Here is a 26,661-nt window from a genome sequence, read left to right as displayed (position 1 = left end):
CATTTGAAGCAAGTGAATGCAACAGCTCAGGTGATCCCCATTATTCTCAGATTCTGTATTTGCAAATTTGCCTCCCACTAAAGTTTATTTGTAGCCCCAAAATCAATACCGCCTGTCCTTTCAGTGGTCATCCATGGACATGTGTAGAGTAGCAAAAAATGTGAGTCACCTGACATGTATGCTCCCAGTTGAGGTCAAATAAGACAGTGTTCTGCCTTCTTGTTCAAATTCTCATACTCTCATCTAAGTGTCCTTTTCATGGTCTATTTAATGCTGTATTTTTTACATTTCTGTGCTCTTTCTTGGGATTTCACTGTTTAAAATGTCCACCAAATGTAGTCCTGAAGTGCTGTCTAGTATTTGTACTACATAAAGGCTGTGATGTGCTTTATAATTTTTTTTTAATTTATTTACTTATGATAGTCACAGAGAGAGAGAGAGGCAGAGACACAGGCAGAGGGAGAAGCAGGCTCCATGCACCAGGAGCCCGATATGGGATTCGATCCCGGGTCTCCAGGATCGCGCCCTGGGCCAAAGGCAGGCGCCAAACCGCTGCGCCACCCAGGGATCCCTGTGATGTGCTTTATAGAGAAAAAATGTGTGTTAGGTAAGTTTCATTCAGCCATGAGTTGTAGTGCTGTTGGCTGTGAGCTCAATGTTAATGAATCAAGAGTATACATTAAATAAAGCTTCTTGAAACAAAAACCCACATAAAACAGGGTTATCTATTAATCATTTGATGAAAATGTTATAACCATAGGCTCACAGGAGCCTAACCCTGTATACGTACCTTATACACATTAACTCATTCATTGATACAACTTAAAAAAATTGGCTGCTAGACAGTGGGTTGTTATATGGAAGATGGCAGTGGGCAATCCACTTAGTAGATTTTCTTTAATGTTCAGAAGCCTCTTATTAGGAATCTCTTAAATATATAATATCCTGCCCTGGGATCTAAAAAGATCTGCTTTCTAATCATGGTTATGTTTGATTGATTTGCTTTGGAACTCATTAGAATATTCCTTATTTGACTTTCATGAAAGGTAAAAAAGGCAAAAAGTTTTATAAAGCAATTAGAACTTTTTGGCAGAAAAGTGCCAGGTAGGAAAATAATCATGGTTGGTTATTTTTACAGACGTAAAGCAGTAATGATGTAAGTTGTTGATGCATGGAACTTGAATGCACTATGTTGGCAATGACTGTGTGTGTGTGTGTGTGTGTGTGTGTGTGTGTGTAAAATAGGAACTTTGCTCCCTTCAACTCTGTGTCCAGATCTTTGCCTAGATCCTGCTAGTTCTTCCTTTATATAATTTCTCAAATTTGTTGTGGTTTTTTTCATATATTTGTAATCTGGAAATCCAGACTTTAACCGTCTTCAAGGTTGTCCTCATTTCTTTCAGCCACATTCTCTCTTGAATGCATCTTTTCTAAGCATATTTTTATCATACTATTCTGCAGAGATATTACTGCCCTACTTAGAAACTTTCTGTGGCTGTTAGTTGTCTATTTTTAAATTACTATAAGCCAGTTATCTCTTAAAGCTTCACAATTCTCCTATAGCTCTTCTTCCTCAATCCCTTGATTGATGTTATTTGTCATAATTCATTGTTGGAGGGGGCACTTAGATGTGAATTCCCTCATCTTATTACCATTATCTATAACGCTGCCTGCATCTATTTCTTCTTTTTCTTTCTGTAACAAAGAAAGAAATTATTTCTAATCCTAAGAACAGTTTCTCCACTTGTGCCCTGGATCCCATTCTCTCTTCTCAGAGATTTTTCTTCTTGATTTACTCCTAAGGTTGTCAGACTTGGCAATAGCAACACAAAATACATAGTTAAATTTTAAATTAAGGTTAACAAATTATTTTAGTATAAGCATGTACTATGCAATATTTGGGACACATTTATGTTAAAAATTATTTGTTGTTTATCTAAACTTCAAATATAACTGGCATATTGAATTTTACCTGGCAACCTTATTTAGCTCTTTCTTTCCTTTTTTTACACTTCTAAACACACACACACACACACACACACACACATAAATACATTTTCATCCTCCCTCTCTGTTGGATCATTTCTTTCAGAGTTTACTCAAGCTCTAGTAACCATCTTGTTAAACAAAAGCACACATGCCCCCACCACACACACACATCAATCACTTCTTTTTGACATAATCCTTTAGTTATTTCCACATCTCTTTACTCTGCTTCACAGCCCAGTTTTTCAAAGGCGTTATCTGTTTAAACTGCCTCTCCTACTTAACCTCCTGGTCATTCTTCAGTTTTCCCTAATCCTGCTTTCATACCCCTTCCCCTACCCCCATCACTCCCCCAAGTCACCAGAAACCTCCATGCTGCCTAATTCTAAAAACTATTTTCAGCTATCATCATACCAAAGTTCCCAGAGTATTTGAAATAGCTGATCACGCTTTCCTTTTTGAAATAATCTCTTTACTTAATTTCAGTGACACCATTCTCTTTTTCCCTTTTTCCGACTACTGCTTTTCAAATTTCAGCTGCTAGCTTTTCTTATTCTACCCTATATGGTGGATCAAGGCTCAGATGTGGATCCTGTTTTATTTGCTTGTTTCCCCTCTCTAGGGAAATTTATCCATTCTCATGGTTTTATATATTTGTGTACACATGGGATTTAAATTACAGAAATAATAAGAAATCAGTAACTCCCAATTTTATGCTTCCAGCCCAGACTTTCCTCTGAGCTCCAGATTCTATTCAATTGCTATTTCAATTCCACTTATCTGTCTCATAGACATCTCAAACTTAACATGATCAAAGTTAAGCCCTGGTATTCTTCTCATACCTGTTTTCCCCCTGTCCTTCTCCACTTTAATCAGTAGCATCCCTATTTAATTAGTTACTTGAACCAGAAACCTAATGATCATTCTTGATATCTTTCTTATCTTTTACATTCAGTTTGTTATCAAGTCTTATGGAGTCAGCTACCAACATCTGTCTTAAATCCATTCACTACTATCATTGCAATCCAAGCTACCATCATCTCTCATATTTTAATGACTTTCTAATTAGGCTCGTTTCTTTCTTTCTTTTTTTTTTTAAGATTTTATTTATTTATTCATGAGGGACAGAGAGAGAGAGAGAGAGGCAGAGACACAGAGACAAGAGGGAGAAGCAGGCTCCATGCAGGGAGCCCGACGCGGGATTTGATCCTGGGTCCCCAGGATCAGGCCCTGGGCTAAAGGTGGCACTAAACCGCTGAGCCACCTGGGCTGCCCAACTAATCTCATTTCCATTCATATTCATTTAGTTTCTTCTCCTTATAGTCATGGTGATCTTTTGATCACCTAGTAGCTCCCTTTCTCTCTCTCTCTCTCTCTCTCTCTCTCTCTCTCTCGTTTTTTTTTTTTTTTTAAGACTTTATTTTTAAGCAATCTCTATACCCACATAGGGCTCAAACTTGCAATCCCAAGATCAAGAGCTGAATGCTCCACCAACTGAGCCAGCCAAGCATCCCACTTCCTATTATTCTGACAATGAAATTAAAACTTTTCTGTGGCCTGCAAACCCTACATGATCAGCCTCTGCCTACCTCTCCTGTCTTATCTCCCACCACTCTCGTTGACAGTGCTCTAATCATACAAAGTTAGGATTTGGTAAAAAAAAAAAAAAAGGAATCTTATTTCAAGCAGTTTTAAAATTATTAAATAATACAGATTAAATATCTGTAATATGCAGAATTTTAAAAATTTATGAAAACATTGTCAACCAAACCTGAACATGCATGAGTAGTTATCTGAAAACAATTGAAATATTTAAGATCAAACCTCCCCCACTCTTTAAAATCTTGGAGCCTTGTTTAATTTTCTATGGCTTAAAACAATACCATTGTACAGGGCACCTGGGTGGCTCGGTCGGTTAAGCGCCTGCCTTCAGCTCAGGTCATAATCTTGGAGTCCTCAGAGAAAGCCCTGTGTTGGGCTCCCTGTTCAGTGGGGAGTCTGCTTCTCCCTCTTCTTTGTCTACTTGGGCTTACTCCTTCTCTCTCTCTCTCTCAAATAAATAAGTAAAATCTTTTTAAAAAACCCAAACAATACCATTGTATTAACTTACAGTTCTAGAGAGTAGAAGCCCAAAATGGGTCTCAGTGGACTAAAATCAATATGTTAGAAATTTTACTAGCTATAAAAATGAATGAAATCCTGCCATTTGTGACCTAGGGTTTTATGCTAAGTGAAATAGACAGAGAAAGACAAATTTTGTATGATTTCACTTATATGTGAAATCTGAAAAACAAAACAAATGAACAAACAAAACAGAAACAGACTCAGGCACAGGAAATGAACTGCTGGTTACCAGAGGGGGAAGGGATTTGGGCAGATGAAATAGATGAAAGAAATTAAGAGGTACAGGGGATCCCTAGGTGGCGCAGCGGTTTGGCGCCTGCCTTTGGCCCAGGGCGCAATCCTGGAGACCCGGGATCGAATCCCACGTCGGGCTCCCGGTGCATGGAGCCTGCTTCTCCCTCTGCCTGTGTCTCTGCCTCTCTCTCTCTCTCTCTCTCTCTCTCTGTGTAACTATCATAAATAAATAAATTTAAAAAAAAAAAAAAAAAAAAGAAATTAAGAGGTACAAATTTTAGTTGTAAATAAATAAGTCATGGGAATATAATGTACACAATAGAGAATATAGTCAATAATACTGTAATAACTTTGCATGGTGACAGATGGTAACTAGACTTATGATGGGATCATTTAGTAATATATAAAAATATTGAATCACTGTGAAGTACACCTTAAACTAAAAAGGTACTGCATGTCAATCATACTTCAATAGTTTTTTTTTAAAGGTATCAGTAGGGCTATATTCCTTCTGGAGGCCTAGAGGAGAATCCATTTTCTTGCCTTTGCCAGGTTCTGAAGTACCCAGCATTCCTTGGCATGTGGCCCCTTCCCCCATCCTCAAAGCCAGCAGCATAGCATCTTCAAATCTGTCTCTGGGTCTTACTCTTTTGCCACCTCCCTCTTCTAGTTATGAGGAACCTTTTGATTATATTGGGTCCACTTGGCTAATTCAGGATAATCTCTCCATCTCAGGGTCAGCCAACTAGCAAACTTAATTCCATCTGTAGCCTTACCTATCCTGTATATTTACAGGCTCTGGAAATTGGAACGTGGACATCTTTGGAGGGGCCATTATTCTGTCTATGACACATTAAATTTTTTTTTCTCTTTTTATAAGGGCAATACATTCTTATTCCCAAAAAATTAGAAAACAGACCAGGAATTCAGGAACTATTCAGGCCCTGTTGATATCTCTTTTTTTTTTTTTTCCTTTTTAATTGAAGTATGTTGACATACAATGTTATTAGTTTTAAGTGTACAACATAATGATTGGACAATTTTCTACATTCTGCAATGCTCACCACTATAGTGTAGTTAACGATCTGACACAATACAAAGTTATTACAGTATTATTGACTATATTACCTATGCTATACTTTTCATCCCCATGGCTTATTTATTTTATAAATGGAAGTTTAGGCTCTATTGATCTTTTAGTGGAAAGAGAGACACTTAGTTCATGTTGATTAAAAAGAGATAGTCTCTGAGCACTTAGGGTATTTGAAGCACTAGAAAAGTTTATTAAAAGTCACAACCAAGGGGAGCCTGGGTGGCTCAGTCGGTTAAGCATCTGCCTTCAGCTCAGTTCATGGTCTCCGGGTCTTGGGATTGAGCTCTACATCTGGCTTCCTGCTCAGAAAAGAGCCCAGATGCCCATCGACAGATGAATGGATAAATGTGGTATATATACACGTGGAATACTACTCAGCCATCAAAAAATGAAATCTTGCCATTTGCAACAAAGTGGATGGACCTAGAAGGTATTATGTTAAACAAAATAAGTCAATCAGAGAAAGACAATTATCATATAGTTTCATTCATATGTGGAATTTAAGAAACAAAACAGGAGCATAGGGGAAGAGGAAAAAATAAAACAAGATGCAATCAGAGAGAGAGACAAACCATAAGAGATTCTTAATCATAGGAAACAAACTGAAGGTTGCTAGAGGGATGGGGGGATAGGGTGACTGGGTGGTGGACATTAAGGAGGGCATGTGATGTAATGAGCACTGGGTTTTATAAGACTGATGAATCACTGAACTCTACCTATAAAACTGTCAATTCTATACACTGTCAATTAACTGAATTTAAATAAATTTTTAAAAATTAAAAAAAAGTCACAAACAAGAAAACTACCTACCAAATAAAATCATTTTACTAATTAATAGAGTTGGTGTCTCTACTAAAAAAATAACCAAGAGAGATAAATAGATAATACCACAAGAAAAAATATTTGTAACCACATAAGGATGTGGTTACCACATAGATGTTAACTAAACTTACTGTGACAGTCATTTTGCAATATATACATATGTCAAATCATTATGTTAATACAATATATGTCAATAAGTCTAAGGGGGGACTAAAAATTAATCAAAGAGATGAGTAGGTAATATACATTGAGTTTTTAATTTTTTTTTTTTTAATCTGGTCACTGCATAGTTTTATTCCAGGATTCAGTCAACTACTGTTGTCAGGGTCATGAAAAACAAGGAAGAACTGAGGATTTATCATAGATTGGAGGGGACTAAGGAGACATGACAACTAAATGCAGTGAGGGATCCTGGACTGGATCTTGCAACTGAAAAAGGACATTCATGGAAGAACTTGAGAAATCCAAATAAAGTCTGTGGTTTAGTTAATAGTATTGTACCAATGTTAATTTCTTAATTTTTGTAATTGACCTGGTTTTACAAGATGTTAAATCAGTGGAACTTGGGCAAAGTGTATATGGGAACTCTCCATACTGTTTTTGCTAATTGTTCTAAGTCTAAACTTATTTCAAAATCAAAAGTTTAAAAAAAAGACAATAGTAAGAAAGGAAAAGCAAGCCACAGAGTCAGAAATGTTTGGAAAAGACTCATAACCAGAATATATAAATAGCTCATATAAATCAATAAGGAAAAGGCTGACAATCCAATAGAAAAACAGGCAAAAGATTTGAAAAGTGACTCCACATAAAAGAATATCCAAATGGCCAATAAGCAGATAAAAGTGTGCCAGTATACCAAGTTTCTTCAAGTTACTTTGAAGTGTCTTTGTGCTTTGCTGATGGGAATGTAAAATGGTGCAGCTTCTATGGAAAGCACAATATGGGTTTTAGTTCCTCAAAAAGATAAACAGAAATTACAATATGATCCAGAAATTCCACTTCTGGGTATGTACCCCAAAGAATTGAAAGTAGGGCTGTGAACAGGTATTTGCACACTTATGTTCATAGCAGCACTATTTAAAATAGCCAAAATGGGGGCGTCTGGGTGGCTAAGTGGTTGAGCATCTGCCTTTTGCTCAGGTCATGATTCTGGGTCAGGATTGAGTCTCACATCAGGCTCCCTGTGAGGAGCCTGCTTCTCCCTCTGCCTATGCCTCTGCCTCTCTCTGTGTTTCTCATGAATAAATAAATAAAGTCTTTAAAAAAATAGCCAAAAGGTTGGAAACAACTCAAATGTCCACCAGTGGATGGAAGGTGGATAAACAAAATATGGTATATACATACAATGGAATATTATCATTTGGCCATAAAAAAGGAGTGAAATTCTGAGACATGCTACAATACAGATGGACCTTAAAAACATTATACCAAGTGAAATAAGCCAAATACAAAAGACAAATATTGTATGATTCTACTTGTATGAGGTACGTAGAGTAGTCAAATTCAAAGATATAGAAAGTAGAATAGTGGTTACCAGGGGCTGGGGAAAGGGGAAAATGAGAAGTTATTCTTTAATGAGTGTAGAGTTTCAGTTTGGGATAATGAAAAAGTTCTGGAGATGGATGGTGGTTCTGGTTGCCCAACAGTGTGAATGTATTTAATGCCACTGAATTGTACACTTTAAAATGGTTGGGCCTCCTGCCTGGCTCAGTCAGTAGAGCATGCATCTCTTGATCTCAGGGCTGTGAGTTTGAGCCCCATGTTGGGCATGGAGTCTACTTAAAAAAAATTTTTTTCTTTAATGGTTAAAATGGCAAATCTTATGTATATTTTATCACACATACAAAAAAAAAGTTATACACCAATATTCATGGCGAACATAGATTCAGAAATCCTCAACAAAATATTAGCAAGTCAAATTCAGTAATACATTAAAACAATCATACATCATGATTAAATGGAATATATTCCAGAGGTGCAAGGATGGTGCAACATCCACAACTCAATCATTGTGATACACCATATTAACAAAATGAAGGATTAAAAACCATATGATCATCTCAGTAGATGCAGAAAGAGAATTTGACAAAATTAAACATCCATTCATGATAAAAGCTCTCAACAAAATGGATATAGAGGAATTATACCTCAACCTAATAAAGGCCCAAAAAACACAAAAACAAAATTGTGCTCAGTGGTGATAATAATGGTGGCTATGAGATGCAGAGTAAAATCACAATGTAGTATCATTACCTAGAATGCCTAAACTGTAAACAGGCCAACAAAAGTAAGCACTGGCAGGAATATGAAGCAACTAGAACACTGATACCCTGCTGGTAGGAGTAGAAATTAGTATAAGTACTTTGGAAAATTGCTTAGCATTACCTACATAGCTTGAACATATGCATACCCTATAGCCCAGCAATTTACACACCTCGATAAATAACCAACCGGAAGTAGCTTCACATGGGCACCATACAACAAATACAAGAATGCTCATAGCAACATCAGTTTGTTATGGCCCTCAAACTGAAAAGTCTTCAACAGGAGAATGAAGTCAATAAATTATGAATATTCATGTGATGAGATACTTTCTGGTAATAAAAATAAATGAACTACTAAATGCAGCTGAGTTGGATAACTCTTAGAAATGTATTGAGCAGAAAATGATATTTATATCAGGTTCAAAAGTAGGCACAACTGATCAGTGGTGATAGGAATCAGGGTAGGCGTGACCTATAGGGAGAAGTGAGGGTAATGCCTGAGAGGGGATATGAGGAAAGATCTCCTATGCTAGTAACCCAGTATTTCTTTATCTGGGTAGTGGTTACATAGATGTGTTGACCTTTGAAATTTTATTGAACTATAATATTTTTATTGGTGTATTTTTTTGGAGGTTAATTACACTTCCATAAAAATTTACTTAAAAATTGAAAGATATAATAAGTCCACATTCTATGTTTATTTAATGGCATTATGTTTCAGTATTTTACCCTACTCCCTTCCCACTATCCTGTACCCCATGACCCTCCAGTCTGTGATAAATTTCTTCCCACTCTTATTCTGATTGTCTTCAAGTTTAAGATGTTCTCAAGTTTTAGCTTGACCTCTCTTTGAGGACAGTTTGAGCTAGAGGTGCTAACTGCAGCAAACTGAACTTTGACCTGAATGGAGCTCTATTCGCTGTGTCAGGGAGATTGAAGATTTACATTCCACACTCCACCCCCAGAATCTAGACGGCTTAACAGGGAGTGGAAAAGGTGGCGTGGTGCCTGCTTTAGTGTACTGTAGTCTCTGTATTGCTTAATTATTTATCTGAGAAACAGTGATTGGATTAGTCAGTGGCAGGGAGGTACAGAATTTTGTTATAGTGACATTTCTATTTATGGTTTTGTCAGTTCTTAGTCATACTTGAGTCCCTTTTCTATTTACCCTTTACGTGCCTATCCTGTATTTTATTCAATTGAGGCTTTACTCTGATCTAACTATTCTTTAAGTCATTTTTTTTCATTAAGCACGTATTCATTAGTTGATTACTATATGCTAGGCACTTGGAATGAAGGAATAAGACATATAATCTCTGCCCTCAAATTGCTTGCAGCTCTAGTTGGAAACAAATGATCAGTCTGGGAAATTACTCAGTAACTCAGAATTGGTTCTTAACCTAGACCAGAAGCTGGAAATGTGTACTGAAAGAAATTACAGCTAAGCTAAATTTTGAAAGGGATGTGTATGTTCATAGTTGGGATATGGGGAAATTCAGAGAGCTGAGGCATAGGAGGTATGCACAAGCTGAGTCCTGCAGGGTCTTGTATGTCATGCTAAGAAATTTGGATTTTATTTTGAAGACAGTGTGGAGCTTTTGAGGCATTATGAACAAGGAAGTGATGTGATCAGATTTTTAAATGATTGGGCTGATGATAATCATATATAAGTTGATTTAACAAATTGAAGTAGGCTGTATAGGGATGGAATTATCTAGGCCCTTGTCAAAGTGTAGTCCCAGCATTATTGGCATCATGTGAGAGCTGTGAAAGATGTAGAATCTTGGGGGGTACCTGATTGGCTCAGTTGGTTAACTGGCCCACTATGGGGACGCCTGGGTGGCTCAGTGGTTGAGTATGTCTGGGTCATGATCCCAGGGTACTGGGATCAAGCCCCATGTCCTGCTTCTCACTTAGTGGAGAGTCTGCTTCAGGATTCTCTCTCTCCCTCTGCCCTTTCCTCTTTCTCTCTTTCTCTCTCTCAACTAGATCTTTAAAAAAAATGTAGAATATTGGGACCTAAATCAGCATTTTAACAAGATCTCCAAATAATTCATAGGCACATTCAAGCTTATGAAGCACTGATTTAGATGGATGTGTTGATAGTCAGGCTTTAGACAGCTGGTATGAAGAAGAAAGGACAGAGTGCAAGAGATATTATACTCTTCTTGCCAAATACACACCAGACACCCCCTAATCATTCTTTACCTTTTAGCTTAAATGGAACTCCTCATTCCCAATATGTGTGATTAGCACCTTTGCCATATATTGCATAGTACCCTGTATTTACCTGGTAATTTTTCATATTTTTACTGTAATTATTTAATTGCCTGATGGTAAGCACCATGAGAGCAGGGACTGTCTTTCTATGCTGGCTGACACATAATAGGCACCCAATAAATATCTATGGTTTGATTGAATGAATTCATCATGTAGAAGATGGATTTGAGTGTGTTCAGGAATAAACATGTTGGGGATCCCTGGGTGGCTCAGCGGTTTGGCTCCTGCCTTTGGCCCAGGGCGCGATCCTGGAGTCCCGGGATCGAGTCCCACGTCAGGCTCCCGGCATGGAGCCTGCTTCTCCCTCTTCCTGTGTCTCTGCCTCTCTCTCTCTCTATCATAAATAAATAAATCTTTAAAAAAAAAAAAAGGAATAAACATGTTATATTCATAATAATAGTGATTTTTAAATAGCACTGACAAGTTCCAGGCACTGTTCTAAGTGATATATATATGTGTATGTGTATATAAATTTATTTTATTATTATAAAATAATTTATATATAAATTTATTTGATCCTCTCAATAAGGTAGATACTTTCAATATCCTCATCTTACAGATGAGAAAACTGAGGCACTGAAAGGATAAGTAATTTGCCTAAAGTTACAATTAGTAAGTGTGAGTCAAGATTCAGTCTGATATGACTCTACTATGGTTTTGGACAAAATAACTTCCTCGCCCTTTTTGTATATTTCTGTGTATTATTTAATTTTGATAACATTAGTGTGAGGAAGGCATTATTATCCTGTTTTACAGTTAAGGAAGCAAGGGTTCAAAAAGTTATATAGCTTATATAGTTATATCTTTATGTAAAGATACACACAGATAGTAGGTGGTGGAGCTAGCCTTTAAACCCATGCCTGTCTAGCTCCAAAACCTGTAGTTTTAGCAGTAATGATGGTGCCTCTGTGTGGAGTCTAAAATACCTGTGGGATGTGAGTCTTAAGGTATTGAGAGGATGCCTAACATTTAGGTTGTGGGTAGGGGGAGAATTCAACAATTCCATTTGCTATGATAGCATTAGCACTTCAGGTTTGCAGGGGCAAAGGAGACCTAAGGCATTTCCACAGCCAGCCTCATAACTGACCAGATGGAACTTTGAACTCAGGAGATTAAGAATCCAAGCCTTTACAATAAGCTGTAACTTAGGTGACTAAGGACCTAGTTATTTTTTTTTTCTTATAGCCTCAGAGAAACCAGACGGCTTAGAAATACTGAATGTCAGAACTGGTTCCTTCCCACAGTCCACTATACACCACCTCCCCCTTGGTTTATAATGAGGAAGTTGAGGAAGAAAGTAATTAGGTGACTTGCCAACGTCTAATAAAACCATTAGAAACAAGCCAGGAATAGAGAATTGGGTCACATTCATGTATTCTTTGCCCTGTGCCCTGTGACTTTCTAGGTTCCAGATTTATCACCTCTTATTTAAACCTGTTCTGCCATTGCAGTTACTTCTTTACCACTGTGTGGTTCTTTTTGACTTTGACCCCCTGGAAATATTGACTTGTTTTTTTCTCTTCTGGCCAAACATATACTCAACTCTGGCAAGTCACCTGGCTTACTTTCATTAACAATACTGCTATCAAATCACCACTGGCAGAAGCACAACTGGCACAGACAGCTCCAAGTTGTTCTTTTTGGAGTGCAAATGAGATTCTTTTGCAAACTTGGTCAATTTTTGTAAAGTTTGAAGGCCATAGATACAAATGTAGTTTGAGTAACTTTTTTTCTTCTAAGGTTGCAAACTTCTCACCTAAATGGGAAGAGTGCTTATTATAGATAACCATGTGCAGTTCTCTTACTCCTTCTCCTGCTGTTGGTGTATCTTCTAAGGCACAGTATAGTAAAATGAAATTAGATCGAAAACAGCTATATAATTAGTTCTTACACCCATGCCTCCTGCTGCATACAGCCCCACTCAGTTACTAGACTTTCAGTTCCCAAATGTAATAACAGCTCCTGTTGTGTTTTTGTTTCACAGTCATGGCAGAATGGTGTAGTAAAGCTACAGTTTGTAAAGGAAATCTACTTTAGTTAAAACTTACAGTAAAAAAACCCAAACAGGGGCGCCTCGGTGACCCAGTCAGTTGGACTCTTGGTTTTAGCTCAGGTCCTGATCTCAGGGTTGTGAGATGATCCCCACATTGACTCTGTGCTTAGTGTGCTCAGCGCAGAATTGCTTGAGACTTTCTCTTCTCACTACCCTCCCCCCCCCACCATTTCCCTACACTCCTGCACTCTCACTTTCTCTTAAATAAATAAAATTTTTTTAAAAAGTCACAACTAGTATGATAGTTTAGCCTGCAAAAGTGATATATTTTATTTGTGCTTATTCTTATATTCCCACCCATCTTCTTTAAGTCATTTTCTTCCATGTTTTGACATTTACCATGAGTGCAATCAATCATCTTCTATTACTTAAATAACCTATTATGTAGAAAACATCTACAAGACCACTAGTAATCTAGTAATTTGCTGATCACTGAAATATTTTTAGGGTTGGACTCCACTCTTTTGGCCTTGATTTGTTCCTAAAAGCTTTATTATGATGCAGATCATAATGGATTACAATTGATGCAGATCAAGCAATGGAAAGTGGATTATATATTCCTGCAGAGATAATATAATTAAGGATTAAAACCCTATTAAGGACTCACCACAAATAAGTCATAACTGTAGGCAATAGTATAACTAAATCCCTGCATATGTAAAATAACATTCCAGGTTCAATAAAATGGACATAAATATATTGAACACACTGATTATGCAAGTTACCCCCAAAGTACTGTAAGGTGTACATACAGCATACAAAATATGATAATTTCTTAAGCCCTTACTGTGTACCAGACACTGTGGGCAAATCAAACTGACTAAGCACTTGAAAAAGCCTGTAATCTAAAAAAAAAGAAAAAGCCTGTAATCTGATGAGAGACAACACACAGATGCATTAACTTTAACATGAGAAAGGGTGAAAACAGTGATGTGACCAAAGACCAATACTAGAGGAAAGGGAGGTTGTTTTTTCTAGGTTAGGTTCCATGGCAGTACTATCATTTGAGTTGAACTTGAGGAATTTGCATAAGTCAAGTTAACAGAAGTGAAGCAGAATGGATGCATTTTAATTTGGGAAAATGGCATGAGCAAAGGCATGAAGTGGGAAAGGACACAACATAATAATGACATAAGTAAGAGCTATCATTTAGTAAGCCCTTAGTGTATACACACTTTTTAAATCCTTGCTTCAGTTGTGTGAGGTGGCTATTATTATTATTCCACTATACAGATTGGAAAACTGGAGGAGTGGGAGGTTAAGTAAAGGGCAGAGTCCTTATTCTCCCCGGGTCTGTTTAATTCCCAAACCAAGGTCTTAGCTGCTGTGCTATGTGGTCTTCACATTCAGGAAATAGTGGGCAAAACAGCTTTCCTAGGGATGGAGTATGTACTGGGATATGGAGAGGAAGACCATCCTGGAAAGGCTTTATAGAGGGTTTTTAGAAGGTAATGAAAATGGATAGAGAGGGACAGATAACAGGCTTGGAAGAGGGTTCAAAAATAACTGGCAACGGGGGAATCCCTGGGTGGCAGTTTAGCGCCTGCCTTCAGCCCAGGGCATGATCCTGGAGTTCTGGGATCGAATCCCACATCGGGCTCCCTGCATGGAGCCTGCCCCCCGCCTCTCTTCCTCTCCCTCTCCCTCTCTGTCTCTCATGTATAAATAAATAAAATCTTAAAAAAAAAAATAACTGGCGGGCAGCCCCGGTGGCGCAGCGGTTTAGCGCCGCCTGCAGCCAGGGGTGTGATCCTGGAGACCTGGGATCAAGTCCCACATTGGGCTTCCTGCATGGAGCCTGCTTCTCCCTCTGCCTGTGTCGCTGCCTCTCTCTCGCTCTCTCTGAATGAATAAATAAATAAATCTTAAAAAAAAAATAACTGGCAACGGATTGTTCTAGGGACTAGGGAAAGGAAAGAAATAAAAGATGACTGAGGTTTGTATTTGGCTAACTGAGGGAACAGAGGTAGAAAAGTGAGAAGAAACTTGTTTGGAGGGTTGGGGAGGGGAGGAAGGATGGAGCAATCACTTTGATTTGGAATACATTGCATTTAAAGTACAGATGAAAGATACCATTGGAAATTTAGGCAGCAAAGGTTAATTTCTCATTCTGTTAAGAAGTTTGGATTAAGAGGAAGACAAGAGGACAATAACTGGAGGTGGCTCAACTAAGGATTTATCAGAATCGACACTCTGACCCCAGAGGGCCTGTTGCTCCTACATCTCATCAACCTATATCTTGGCATCACTCCATAGCCCCTCTGTGATGATAGCTTCCTTTACTTCTACCTCTGATGTTTGTTTTTCTTTCTTTTTTCGTTTTTCTTTTTTAAATTTTTTTAGAGGGGGGTGGGCACGGCAGCAGGAGAGGGAGAGAGAAAAATCTTTTTTTTTTTTTGTTTTGGAGAGAGAAAATCTTAAGCAGACTCCACACCCAACTCGGGGCTTGAACTCATGACCCTGAGATCATGACCTGAGCCAAAATCAGGAGTCAAAGGCTTAACTGACTGAGCCACTGGGCACCCCTGCTATTCTCTCTTCTTACTGCATCTGATATCTACCTGCCCTGTGATCTCTCATCCTTTGATCCTTCTGCATTCACAGGGTCCAACAGTCAGTCCCCTTCTGTTTTCACCTGCCTTTCTTTCTAGTCTAAACATCCAGGTCAGATATTTGAATTCTGCCTTCTCTGGCATCTTAACGATACCTCTTTCCCTCGACATTACCTTCCTCTTCATTCCACATCCAAAGGATCATTCTCTTAACCAGTGAAGGCACTAAGGGGCAATGAACCAATAATCCTAATTTTAATATCATAACCATCAGCTCTAGAAAATTATCCTCTGCAAATGGACTTAACACTGAAAGAGTCTCTGGTCCTTGAAAGGGACCAAAGCAGGCATATCTCATTGGGCTTACTTTGTGCCTGAAATCTATGGTATTCTTACTGGATAATATACTCTAGGAATGAGCAGAGCAGGTAAAAGAGGTTAGGCTACTTTTAGTTTTGTCTTGTTTCCAAACTTCTGAAGTATGGAGGAGGCAGCTGCCATAGGAACCTAAGGAGGGAAGAGCTCCTGAGGTCCCTTAAAGGTGATAGTGTTTGGGCTACTGTGTTGGCATCCTGTTTCTTCCCCAAACCCAAACCCCACTTTGGATAGGGACTTGATTGAAACCTTGGCTGCCTCTGAACACACTGGTAGCTCCTGACTAGCCTCAGGGAACCAGCTGGTTTATAGTTGGCACCTACATTGCTTCCCCAGCCCAAGGCTCTGGGGCCTTTGTGTATATAGCACAGAGGGCCAGCAGAGGGAGCTGTGGTCCCAGAACATTCTCCAGAGCTTCTAATTTCTGATTTTGCAAGAGATCTTCCCTGGCACCATCCGAATCAAATCTCCCTTGTAAATAAGAATTTAGCTTGAGATATGCCTGAGTTTGGTGCCAGATCCCCGGTGTGAGCAGATGGGGAAGTTCTGCATAGTTGTTTAAACTTGAAAACCATAAGGAACTTTTGATTTCAAGGAAACGCCTGTTTACTGAGCTGATCCAAATCAAGCAACTCTTGAGAAATGGGAGTGCCTTCTTGACCTCGATCCTTATTGATCTTGGTATCAGCACCTCCAGTGACGTGTCCTGAGGGGCGGGAGAAAATTAACAAGTGCCTTCCTTACAACAGGGAAAGAGAGAAAGCCTGACTGTTGCTGCAGAAAGTCCCTACTGGGGAGGCGGGGGTTGTGTGTTTGGGTAGCATTAAACAGTGAGTGTCCTGTGGGAAGTTCAGTGCCTGGGTGCAGAACCTTACATCAGCTCTGATTTTGAGTGAAAAGGAGAAGGTTTGAAGCCGACCAGTAAGGGACTTGTCAGGCGGTTGACTAATGATCTTAATTTGAATAGAAAGTCACTTTGAAAGGGGATGCAGATTCAGCTAGATATTGTGAACTTGTGAATCACTAGGTTTGGTTCTGCTTTTGGGCACTCAAAAAACCCTGGCATTTCCAAACCCGTTTTCCCTTTTGCTTCAGGACATATATTACCCAAGCCTGAACTATGGAGAAGTGGGACAGTAATGAGGGCACCTCAGCTTTTCACGTGCCTGAGTGGATGGTGAGTTCTTTGGACGCTTTGCTTTTCCTTCTGTTTCTTGGTAATGAGGCAACCATGTCTGACAGGTGACAGGGATCACCTGTGACAAGTCCCTACCAAGACCTGTGGTTGAAAGAACAGCTATTCCTCTAATTTCTAATTAGTTCTTGTGTCCTGGATCATGCCTGTTTCTTAATTGCAAGTGAACCTGGGAAAGGTTTGAGAGTTCCATGGCCAGAGTCAGCTTATTGCCTGGTTGTCTATGCTGGGCTGGAGTTCCTCTACTGCTGGTGTATTGCATGGATTGTGTTATCCTGTGATTGCTTCTCACTGTTTGCAAGCTGATACTTAGTTTATTTCTCATGGGGGTAAAGAAAAAGAATAGTGAGGGCGGGGGTGGGGGGGACAGAATTTAGGGAAACAGTGGTCTCTCAAGTCTCTGAAAAGATGTAAGGATTTCTCCCTTACCTGCCCCACTTTTCCCCAGATCTTTTTTATATCTGTATTTCTAAAGGGCAGGAACTATAGCTTTCTAGGTACCGTTCTTCAAAATGTCATATTTGCCTGTTAGATATTTTTAATATAATTTAAATATAAGGACTTATTTGTCGATAAGAACTAACGCATAAAACCTAGTATTTCAGATCCAGTTTCAACTTTGTTTAAAGTTTATTTAACTTGATTTAAAAACAGCAACCACTGTCTGTTTTTTTTCTAGATTTAGCCTGATTTCTTAGAGTCTATACCAGCCTTATGTTTTTATATATATATGTATGTTTCCCTATGGAAAACTGGCTAGATTATTATATACAACATATTTCAGGCTCTTTTCAGTGTTTATGGAATTATGGACTTACATAACCATCAGTAACGAGATTGATTATATAGTAGGCCCGACAAAGGCCTAACTAAAGAAACCACATTTCAACTCTCACTGTCACAACTATTGTTTATTATTTTTGTTGGGGTTATTGCTATTGTTGTTCTTGTTTCAGAACCTTGTACTCAGTTTTAAAGTGTTCAATGGAAATAAATCCTATCCATTAACAGGCTTATTTCTTTTCTTTTTTTTTTTTTTTAAAGATTTATTTATTTATTTATGATAGACAGAGAGAGAGAGAGAAGCAGAGACACAGGCAGAGGGAGAAGCAGGCTCCATTCCGGGAGCCTGACGTGGGATTCGATCCCGGGTCTCCAGGATCGCGCCCTGGGCCAAAGGCAGGCGCTAAACTGTAACAGGCTTATTTCAAATAACATAGTGTTTTAAAATTGATGGAAAGGATTCACATAATAATTCTGGTTGGATTTTAAATTTGTTTTTGAATCTCCAGCCACTCACTAATAAACAAGAAGGAGGAGCAAGAATTTTGGTTGTCTTAGGGGAGGGACCACTTTAAGATATTAAACTTTGGTATTTTGATAAAGGAATATTACAGAAGAATTCCACAGAACATTAGAGTGTCAACTCAGAGTCAATAAAAGTTTTATAGTAACTCTTATTCTCATAATAGTCCTCTTATCTCTTCAGCACGTGCTCTCCAGAGGAGCTCCTACTGAACCTTTACTTACTTCTTTTTATTTACAGGAACAAGAAAACTCCTGCAAGAGTTAGTGACTATTGCTTAAGGATGTGATCTAGGACTTCCCAACTTTTAGAAAACATTCTTTAATAAAGCACAGCTCTGCTTTTTTTTTTTCAATATGGCATTCTCAGAGATTTCTTGGCCCTTCTCAAAAGCCAGAAAAACACCTTTGACCAGCAAAAATTTTTTAACAACAGCAAGAAAGAGTAGTAAGGGGCTTGTCTTCAATAACTTAGCTTTTTCGTCTATCTTTTCCTTGCCAAAGATTTACCTCTTGATGCTTTCTTTCAGCACATAAATCATTACTTTCTGACCTGGCTGGAAGTGCTTCATTAGGCTGCCACTGATAGCCACATAGCCAGTAAAGTGAGCCATCAAGCACCCTATAGTGTATATTGCCTGTAGATCTTACCTATGAAATATTAGAATGCCTTTTAATCCCCCAGGAGAAAACCCTGAAGCCACCTCCCATGTTGGGGGCCAGAATTTCAATTTAAGAAGGCTTTAACCAAATGTCTGATTCATGTTCCAGTTTATACATTAACGTAACTTAGTTTCCACTGAGACTATCCTTGCCACCAAAGGAAACATTACAAGACTTTCAGACCTTCTTTCAGGAGGACAGTTTAGCAGAGGAGGCACATTATAACATGTCCCTCTTTGTTAATGATCAGCAGCAGTAAGGGACTTGCACACCCCTCCAAGAATAGGACTCAGACCACACACAGCAGCTGACAGTACTCACATCTCTGATTCTCAGCAGGGAAATAAGCCAGAACAAAGTTTGAAGAATCTCCATCTTGAGAATTGATAAGGTAGGGATGCCTCGATGGCTCAGCGGTTGAGCATCTGCCTTCAGCTCAGGTCCTAATCCTGGGGTTCGAGATCGTGTCCTGCATCAGACTCCTTGTGGGGAGCCTGCTTATGTCTATGTCTCTGTCTCTCTCTCGCTCTCTGTCTCTCATGGATAAATAAATAAAATCTTTTTTTTTTTTTTTTTTTTTTTTTTTTAAGTGAGAATTGATAAGGTAGACCTTCAAGTTAACATTCCTTCAGTCACTGTAAAACTTCTGGAGCCTCTGCTCCTAAGCTGTTTTCATGTCAAGGATTTTTTAACCTTGTTCAGGAATTTTACTGCTAAAAGGTTGTGGAACATACCCTTTTAAAGTCTGTCCTTATAATGTTTTTATTTCCCTTGAGAAATCTTTGGTCTCTACTGGTAGGTAAAATACCTCCTCTTGTGTTCATAGAGATCAGCAGTAACCTTTTTAAAAAGTTTTTATATTTTGATGTTTCCTCCTCCAATCCAAGCTGTCTATAGTAGTACTTGGTACTTTTCCATAGGAAATCTGATTGACTTTCTTGAGTACCCAGCCAGCTGGTTACCCAATTTTCTTTTGGCTAGAAATAATCTCTTTTATAGGTGAAGAATCTGCTCAGGCAGCTCATTTAGCTTAGAAGAGAGAGATGTGTCTAAGAATGCTTGAACCATGTCTACTTGGAAGTAAAAGAAAAATCTCTAAGGTATCTGGTAAATGGTGGTAGGAGGTAGTTTGACTACAACTCTGGATCTGGATTGACACTTAAAGGCAGAGACCCATTTGAGAAACTGATGAAAAACTATGGGCCCTCTACCCAGGAAAATAAACACATACACAAAATTTTGCATTCTGTGTTAAGGGGTTGGTCTAGACATCCATGGACTCTAGGTGAAAAACTTTTGACCTAAAAGAATAGAAGTGTTAATAGGTTATATGTATGTATCATTATGTAGTCTCCAAAACCCTTTTACTTACATCATTTTTAAAATTTGTCCAGTGCACATCTGAGATAGGAAAAGGAGCTATTATTATTCCCATTTTACAAATGAGAATTACCAGCGTTAAGTGCTGAAATGTTAAGAAATGCAGAGAAGGAGAGAGAGAAAGCGCTGGTAATCATCCTTTGTAGTATGACTTTATGTACTTGAAAAGAAATTGTTTTCTCTTGGCCTGATCCTTTTTAGGGTAAATAGATCTTCCGTCCTCCCCATGAGTCCTAGTTTTCTCAATGTATTAACCATCTGTTCTTAACAGCCTTAAATTGTGAAAAGATCAGAATTAGACCCAGTTCTCTTTATATCCTGTGTTGGGTATAAAGAAAGGATCACTTCATTCTGTTCTCTGACCTTCCAAATAATCTTTTCTTTTCTGCCTGTGAATATGCCTCTATGGTGTGGTCACAGATAGGATAAAATGGTTGGCTAAGGAGAGAGTCAGGAGCATTAGGGCTGCTTTATTCATGCTTGGAGAAAGTGTTAGAACAGTGGTTCTTGAAGTGTAGTCCCCAGACCAGCATCCTTAAATCACCTGGGAACTTGTTGGAAATGCAAAAATCTTTGGCCCCACCCAGATTTATTAAATCAGAAGCTCTGGGGATGGGGCTTAGCAATGCTTTTTAATAAGCCCTGTGGGTTATTTTGATGGACCTAAAGTTTGAGAACTACTTTGTTAGATAAACTTGAGTAGTAAGGCTTTTCCTGTCAGAAATAGTGTCTTCTAGTTGGATTTAGTATAGATTTGCAGCTCCTGGCTCAGGTCTAGTCAGTTAACCCTTGGACTAATGAGTTCCTTTTCACCTAAGCAAGGAAAATGCAGAACCAGCTGAGGGTGTCCTAAGAGCAGAAGTTTAGAGAGTCATCATGCAAACAGAAAAAGACTGTTTTTTGTTGTTGTTGTTGTTGTTGTTTTATGATAGTCACAGCGAGAGAGAGGCAGAGACATAGGCAGAGGGAAAAGCAGGCTCCATGCACCGGGAGCCCGATGTGGGATTCGATCCTGGGTCTCCAGGATCGCGCCCTGGGCCAAAGGCAGGTGCTAAACCGCTGCGCCACCCAGGGATCCCAGAAAAAGACTGTCTTAAAAAAAAAAAAAGAAAAAGACTGTCTTATTTTGTGAAATTATGAATAAGAGATGAGGATTGTCATGGGTCATAGTGAATCATATTTGAGTTCAGTTAATTTGTCATAATATTTGGTAGTGACATTGGGTAAAGTTGCTAGTTAAAGAGCTATTAGATTTCAGATTCTATGATTAGCCATTTCAGAATTGTGTGATCAGAGCCCCAAGATCATCTGGGCTGATACCATTTTGGAGACCCAATCTGATAAATAAAACTAAACTTAAAGAGTAATTTTAAATCAATTAAGTTTGAAGATAAATTAAGAGAAATGAGGTGGGACTAGTATACCCAGAATTAGGACCAGGGGAGTTTTTCATCTTCTGATTAATATCATAAGGTGTGGTATAGTAGAAAGAACTTTGGCTCTGTCATAAACACAGACTCCTGTTTCAGTGCCATCACTGACTTGCAGTGAGATGTCCACCAAATCATTCATTCTCTTAGGACTGCCCTTTCCTAACTTGTCAAAAGGGAATAATGAGGACTACTTTGTAAGATTTTTACAATGATTAATAGAAGTAACATATATGCAGGGCTATGCATACATAGTAGGAACTTAATAAATATTAGCTCTCCTCCCTTTATTCCATTCTTCCAGAGATCTTTTCTCTCAAAGTAAAGATTATCCTTAAAAAAAAAAGAATCTACCACTTTATGTTCTTTCTTCTGCTCAACAAGCAATCTCTTTTTTTAAGGAAGAATTCAAATCACATTTCCATCCCTGTCTTGTAACATACAGTTGAATGTAGATTTCACTGCCTTCTAGAAATCAACAAATAATGTGATTCTTTGCCCTTTCATTTGACTCTTTATCTGATATGTAACAAGGTCATTGTGATTCTGGGGACTCTAGGAAATAGGAAATTCTCCTTTGTAGTCATACTTCCCACAAAACACACAGTTTTTGAAAAACTTTGGAAAAAACAGAGTCACTCACCATTTAATCAGCAACAATCTTGAGATGAGACTAGAAACCATACGTCAAAACCTGTATAAAAGACTAAAAAAAAAAAAAAACCTGTATAAAAGATGCACAATTAAGAGTAAAGCAACGGTCTGAGAAAGTTGATTCCATGGTGATAGCTGAAACCAGTGTCCTCAACCTGACAAACCCAAGGACACAGGGTGTAGAGGCTGCCTCGCATTTGGCACCATTTTTTTCTTACCTTCTTAATAAATTCCCTCATTGTTTTAGTGACTCTGTAGTTAATTTTTTTCTAATGAGACTAGGTTAACTAAAATCATCTGACATGGAAAAGGAGGAGGTAAGGTTAAAAAGGAACCTAATTAGCAAGTTAATTATAGCAGGCAAAAAAGTGCACGGGTTATATAAATAAGCTATTGTTATGCGCATGCAAGTTGGGCCTTGTCAAGGGACTTGTTAAGGTTTAGAGGTCAGAGGATCCGTGTAATTAGGTGTTTAGGAAAAAAAAATAAAGCAAAACAGCTACCAGAATTAGGAATGGTTGATGAGCCACTAACAGAAATGCCTTATTAAATTGGGCTCTACTGCTGGAGGGGTTGTTGGAGCCGCTTCAGGGATTCCAGGGAAGGGCAGCACCCCCACACCAAAAAGAAAAAAAAAAAAAGCTAGCTGGAAACAGAGCCAACAGAATTGCTGATGAGGAAAGTTTAAAGGCCTAGCCACAAGGGTCCCTGGACTGGAGAGGTGGCAGTGGGGCTGGTCATGTCACTATGCTGGGCAACAAGAAGAAATACATTGTCAATGGGAACTCTGGGATTAGAGCCCAGGTGAGGCTAAGCTCTTACTTACCAGGCTTGCTGCTGCGGTAGCCATTACTGTAATAGGCCAGCTGCTTTTTCACTCCTTTGCTGCTTTCATCCCTGCTTCTGGCATAAGGTGAGCTGCCCCTCTCAATAGTCTCTTTCCCTATCTTGCCTGTTGGAATTAGGCAGTTCTCTCTAAAATGGAAAAGGAGGGTTACCTTGAAGGACTCTGGTTTTGGACAAGATCGAAAAGATAGGATAGAAACATTTATTTCTTGGGAAAAGTGTATATAATTCTATATAAGTGGTAGTCTCTTTGTAATATTCGTCTTAATTATGAGGTCAGTGTCTAATGAGTAAACAAGATTTAAACCTTGTCTCTGAGTGGAGGAAGCTAGCGTAGCCTAGTCTTTAGTGCCAAAAGACCCGGTGGGAGGAATTACTGTAAATGGAGGAGACTATAGAAAAGAGAGCTCAGCCTATGGAAACTGGATTGAGAAGAGGAATAGCCAGATAGCTACATGGTTTAGTGTTATTGGGGTAAGTGGTGTGCGCCCACCCACCCCTTAGTCTACAAATCTAAGAAGCAGAGTGGCTGGCCCCCTCTAGTGGTGTGTGGATGGGAGGGGGGGTTATATATCTGAGGCAGGATTTATGTTACTTTTTTTTTCCCAAAGTAGGCACTGCTGAAGTTAGTGACTCATCCTAGCCTTTGGGAAGTCAGTTACTACTCCTTTTCCTAGATGGGCGTCTTAAAAAAAAAAAAAAGACATCATTGTCTTTGAACAAGAAAGGTGGTATGAAAGCGTTTTCAGCTTGACCTCTGTCTCCCTCCCCATCTTCTCACCTACCTTCCCCTATCTAGCTTTTTTGGCCCTGAAAATTCTTTTAACTTTAAATTTGGCTTATGCTTACCATATTTTCTTAATATTTGACCAAATACAGACAGTGAAGCTAGAATAAGCTACTTCAGATTCATTGTTTCAGCATGTGATTGCCTACCATGTGTCAGGCATTTGTGCCTGAGGACATAAGGGTGAGTAAGATGCACAGTTCCTGCCTTTATAGAGGATACAGGTAGATACTTACATTCAGTGTGGTAAATGTTGTGCTAGGAGTACATGGAAGTTTCGTATATCCCATGGGAGTGTGTGGAAAGAGCACTGTATCCTTTTGGAATAAATCACTACTTTAGCAAAATAGTCAATTTTGCCAATTTTTCACTTTGCAAAGAGCTTTTGGTCCAAAGAATTTTCTTATTACTGAAAACAATTTGCAAACTCTAAGGTACATTAAGGTATACAGGCTTAATCTGTTATTATAGCTATGAATATGCTATGAATTCCCTAGAAGAGATGCTAACCTCATCCAGTTTGGTATTAGTCTCCCTTGTCTCAATATTCAAAAGACTCAGTAGTTGCCTCTAATTGCAGGAAATACAGCCATTGGTTGGTGATTTCATTCTGATTAGGTTGTGTCTGTGTTCTGCCCACCAAGGAACCATCTTTTTATCATGAAAGGTAGTTGTCAGATCTTTGATCCTTCCTGCCTCCATGCCACCTTGGATCCAGAATAATTGAAGCAATTATACAAATCTTCAATTAGGGAGAAAGAAAAAAATGTTATTTGTTGAATAAATTATATGAGCTTTGATTTGTAAAGTGTTAGGAATTGTCAGCTAGAACCTCTAATGATAGGAGAAAGAGATAAAATTGTAAGAAACTCCTCAGATATTGGTCCAAAATGTGACCTCTATTGCTATCTATATGTAGTCAGTCCAGTCCTTTATCTACTCCTTCTACATCTGTCGTGTTATAGTTAACAGATGATCTATCTTGTGGCTTTTAGGTATTTTATGATATCAAACATTAAAAATAGTAAGTTGGGACGCCTGGGTAGCTCAGCAGTTGAGCATCTGCCTCTGGCTCAGGGTGTGATCCCAGGGTCCTGGGATGGAGTCCCACATCGGGCTCTCCACGGGGAGCCTGCTTCTCCCTCTGCTTGTGTCTCTGCCTCTCTCTATGTCTCTCATGAATGAATAAATAAAATTTTTAAAATATATATACATAAAAATAAGTTAAGGTTTACTTATTAGTATTGAAAAGCTAATTAATACATTTCTACAAAGCCTTTAAAAGGCTAGAATGACTACCTGCAAGAATTATAACAACAGTGAACTGTAGGAGTAGGAGTCGGGGGGGGCAGATTTAATTGAATCTACTGCTATGTTCACAGTTTACATGTGTTGTTTCATTTAACCCTCTCTAAAACTTGTGAAGTAAAAAATACTTTTGTCTTTGCTGTATTTATGAGAAAACGAGGATCACAAAAACATCTTGACCAACATCACATAGCTAATTAATGGCACAGTAAGGACTTTTTTTTTTTTAAGATTTTATTATTCATGCAAGACACAGAGAGAGAGAGAGGCAGAGACACGGGTGGAGAGAGAAGCAGGCTCCTCCTTGGGAGCCCAATGCAAGACTCAATCCCAGGACCCTGGGATCAGGCCCTGAGCCAAAGGCAGACACTCAACCACTGAGCCACCCAGGCCTCCCCATAGTCAGGATTTGAATGCATTTCAGGAAGGAAAGCCCCCCCCCCTTTTTATTATACCATCCCATTTCCTGAGAATCTTAAAATCTGAAGACAAGTCACTTTACTTTTCTGTACCTTATAGCTTTCTCATCTAGATATATGAATATTAGAATAAATAGTTTCAAAGATTCCAGTCTTAATTTTCAACAAAACTATAGAAAGGAATATGACTAGGCTTTCTAAAAATTTATTTTAACCAGAACATCCCATTCTCCCCTTTTTTTGTCCACAGTTTTATTATAAAAGGTATATAGCCAGAGAGTTAATCAAAGATTTAAATTTGATAGAAATACAATAGGTAAAGAATGAAAAATCATTCTCTCCAAGTATGGGTTGGTACAAACAGATCAACTAAGATCCTCTAATGCAAGCCTTCAACTGCTGTCTCAAAATGAAGATTGTTGTCCTTTATATAACTAGAGTTCTTTTTTCTTAGCAGATCCAATTTGCTGACCAGAAGCAAGAATTCAACAAACGTCCCACTAAAATTGGACGTCGCTCTCTGTCTCGTTCTATTTCTCAGTCATCTACTGACAGCTACAGCTCAGGTGAGTACTGAGCTGCTATGGACCCACCTGTCTATTGAAGCGCCATCAAACCTGTGCTTTAGAATAGATACTTTGACTCTCAGTTGAAATTTAGACCAAAATTCTGGATGGAATCTTTGGATCCTTTGAGGTTTCAGAGTGGAGCCTAATACAGATCTCTTCTTCCAATAAAGGCAGAGGAGAGTGATTAACAAATTTGATTTCTAATTTATTCAGAGGGTGGGTGTATGTAATTCATTGATGAACTTCATTGAGCAGAATGTACAAAGACTTGTATTTTTTTCCATTCTTTGAAAATAAAAGAGGAGTTCTCCATCCCTCCATC

General features: G+C 38.6%; 1 protein-coding gene across 8 annotated transcripts in view; it reads left to right on the top strand.

Annotated features, from left to right (window-relative positions):
• AHCYL2 (adenosylhomocysteinase like 2) overlaps window positions 1-26,661 on the top strand; it is a 161,460-nt gene that overhangs the window by 91,142 nt on the left and 43,657 nt on the right. Inside the window, exons 1-3 of one of the 8 annotated variants that reach the window (XM_038556551.1) lie at window positions 16,539-16,613; window positions 16,879-16,960; window positions 26,228-26,336. In XM_038556551.1, coding sequence (XP_038412479.1) covers window positions 16,904-16,960; window positions 26,228-26,336 — 166 coding nt within the window. In that variant the 5' untranslated portion in view covers window positions 16,539-16,613; window positions 16,879-16,903. Of the gene's footprint in view, window positions 1-16,538; window positions 16,705-16,878; window positions 16,961-23,092; window positions 23,215-26,224; window positions 26,337-26,661 lie in introns of those variants that run through there. The other 7 variants (XM_038556548.1, XM_038556549.1, XM_038556552.1 and 4 more) reach the window with 7 other exon arrangements.

Source organism: Canis lupus, chromosome 14 (assembly GCF_011100685.1).
Source record: "Canis lupus familiaris isolate Mischka breed German Shepherd chromosome 14, alternate assembly UU_Cfam_GSD_1.0, whole genome shotgun sequence".
NCBI classification, from domain to species: domain Eukaryota; kingdom Metazoa; phylum Chordata; class Mammalia; order Carnivora; family Canidae; genus Canis; species Canis lupus.
Note: the sequence above shows the minus strand (reverse complement) of the source record. Positions and strands in the feature narration are given on the sequence as shown.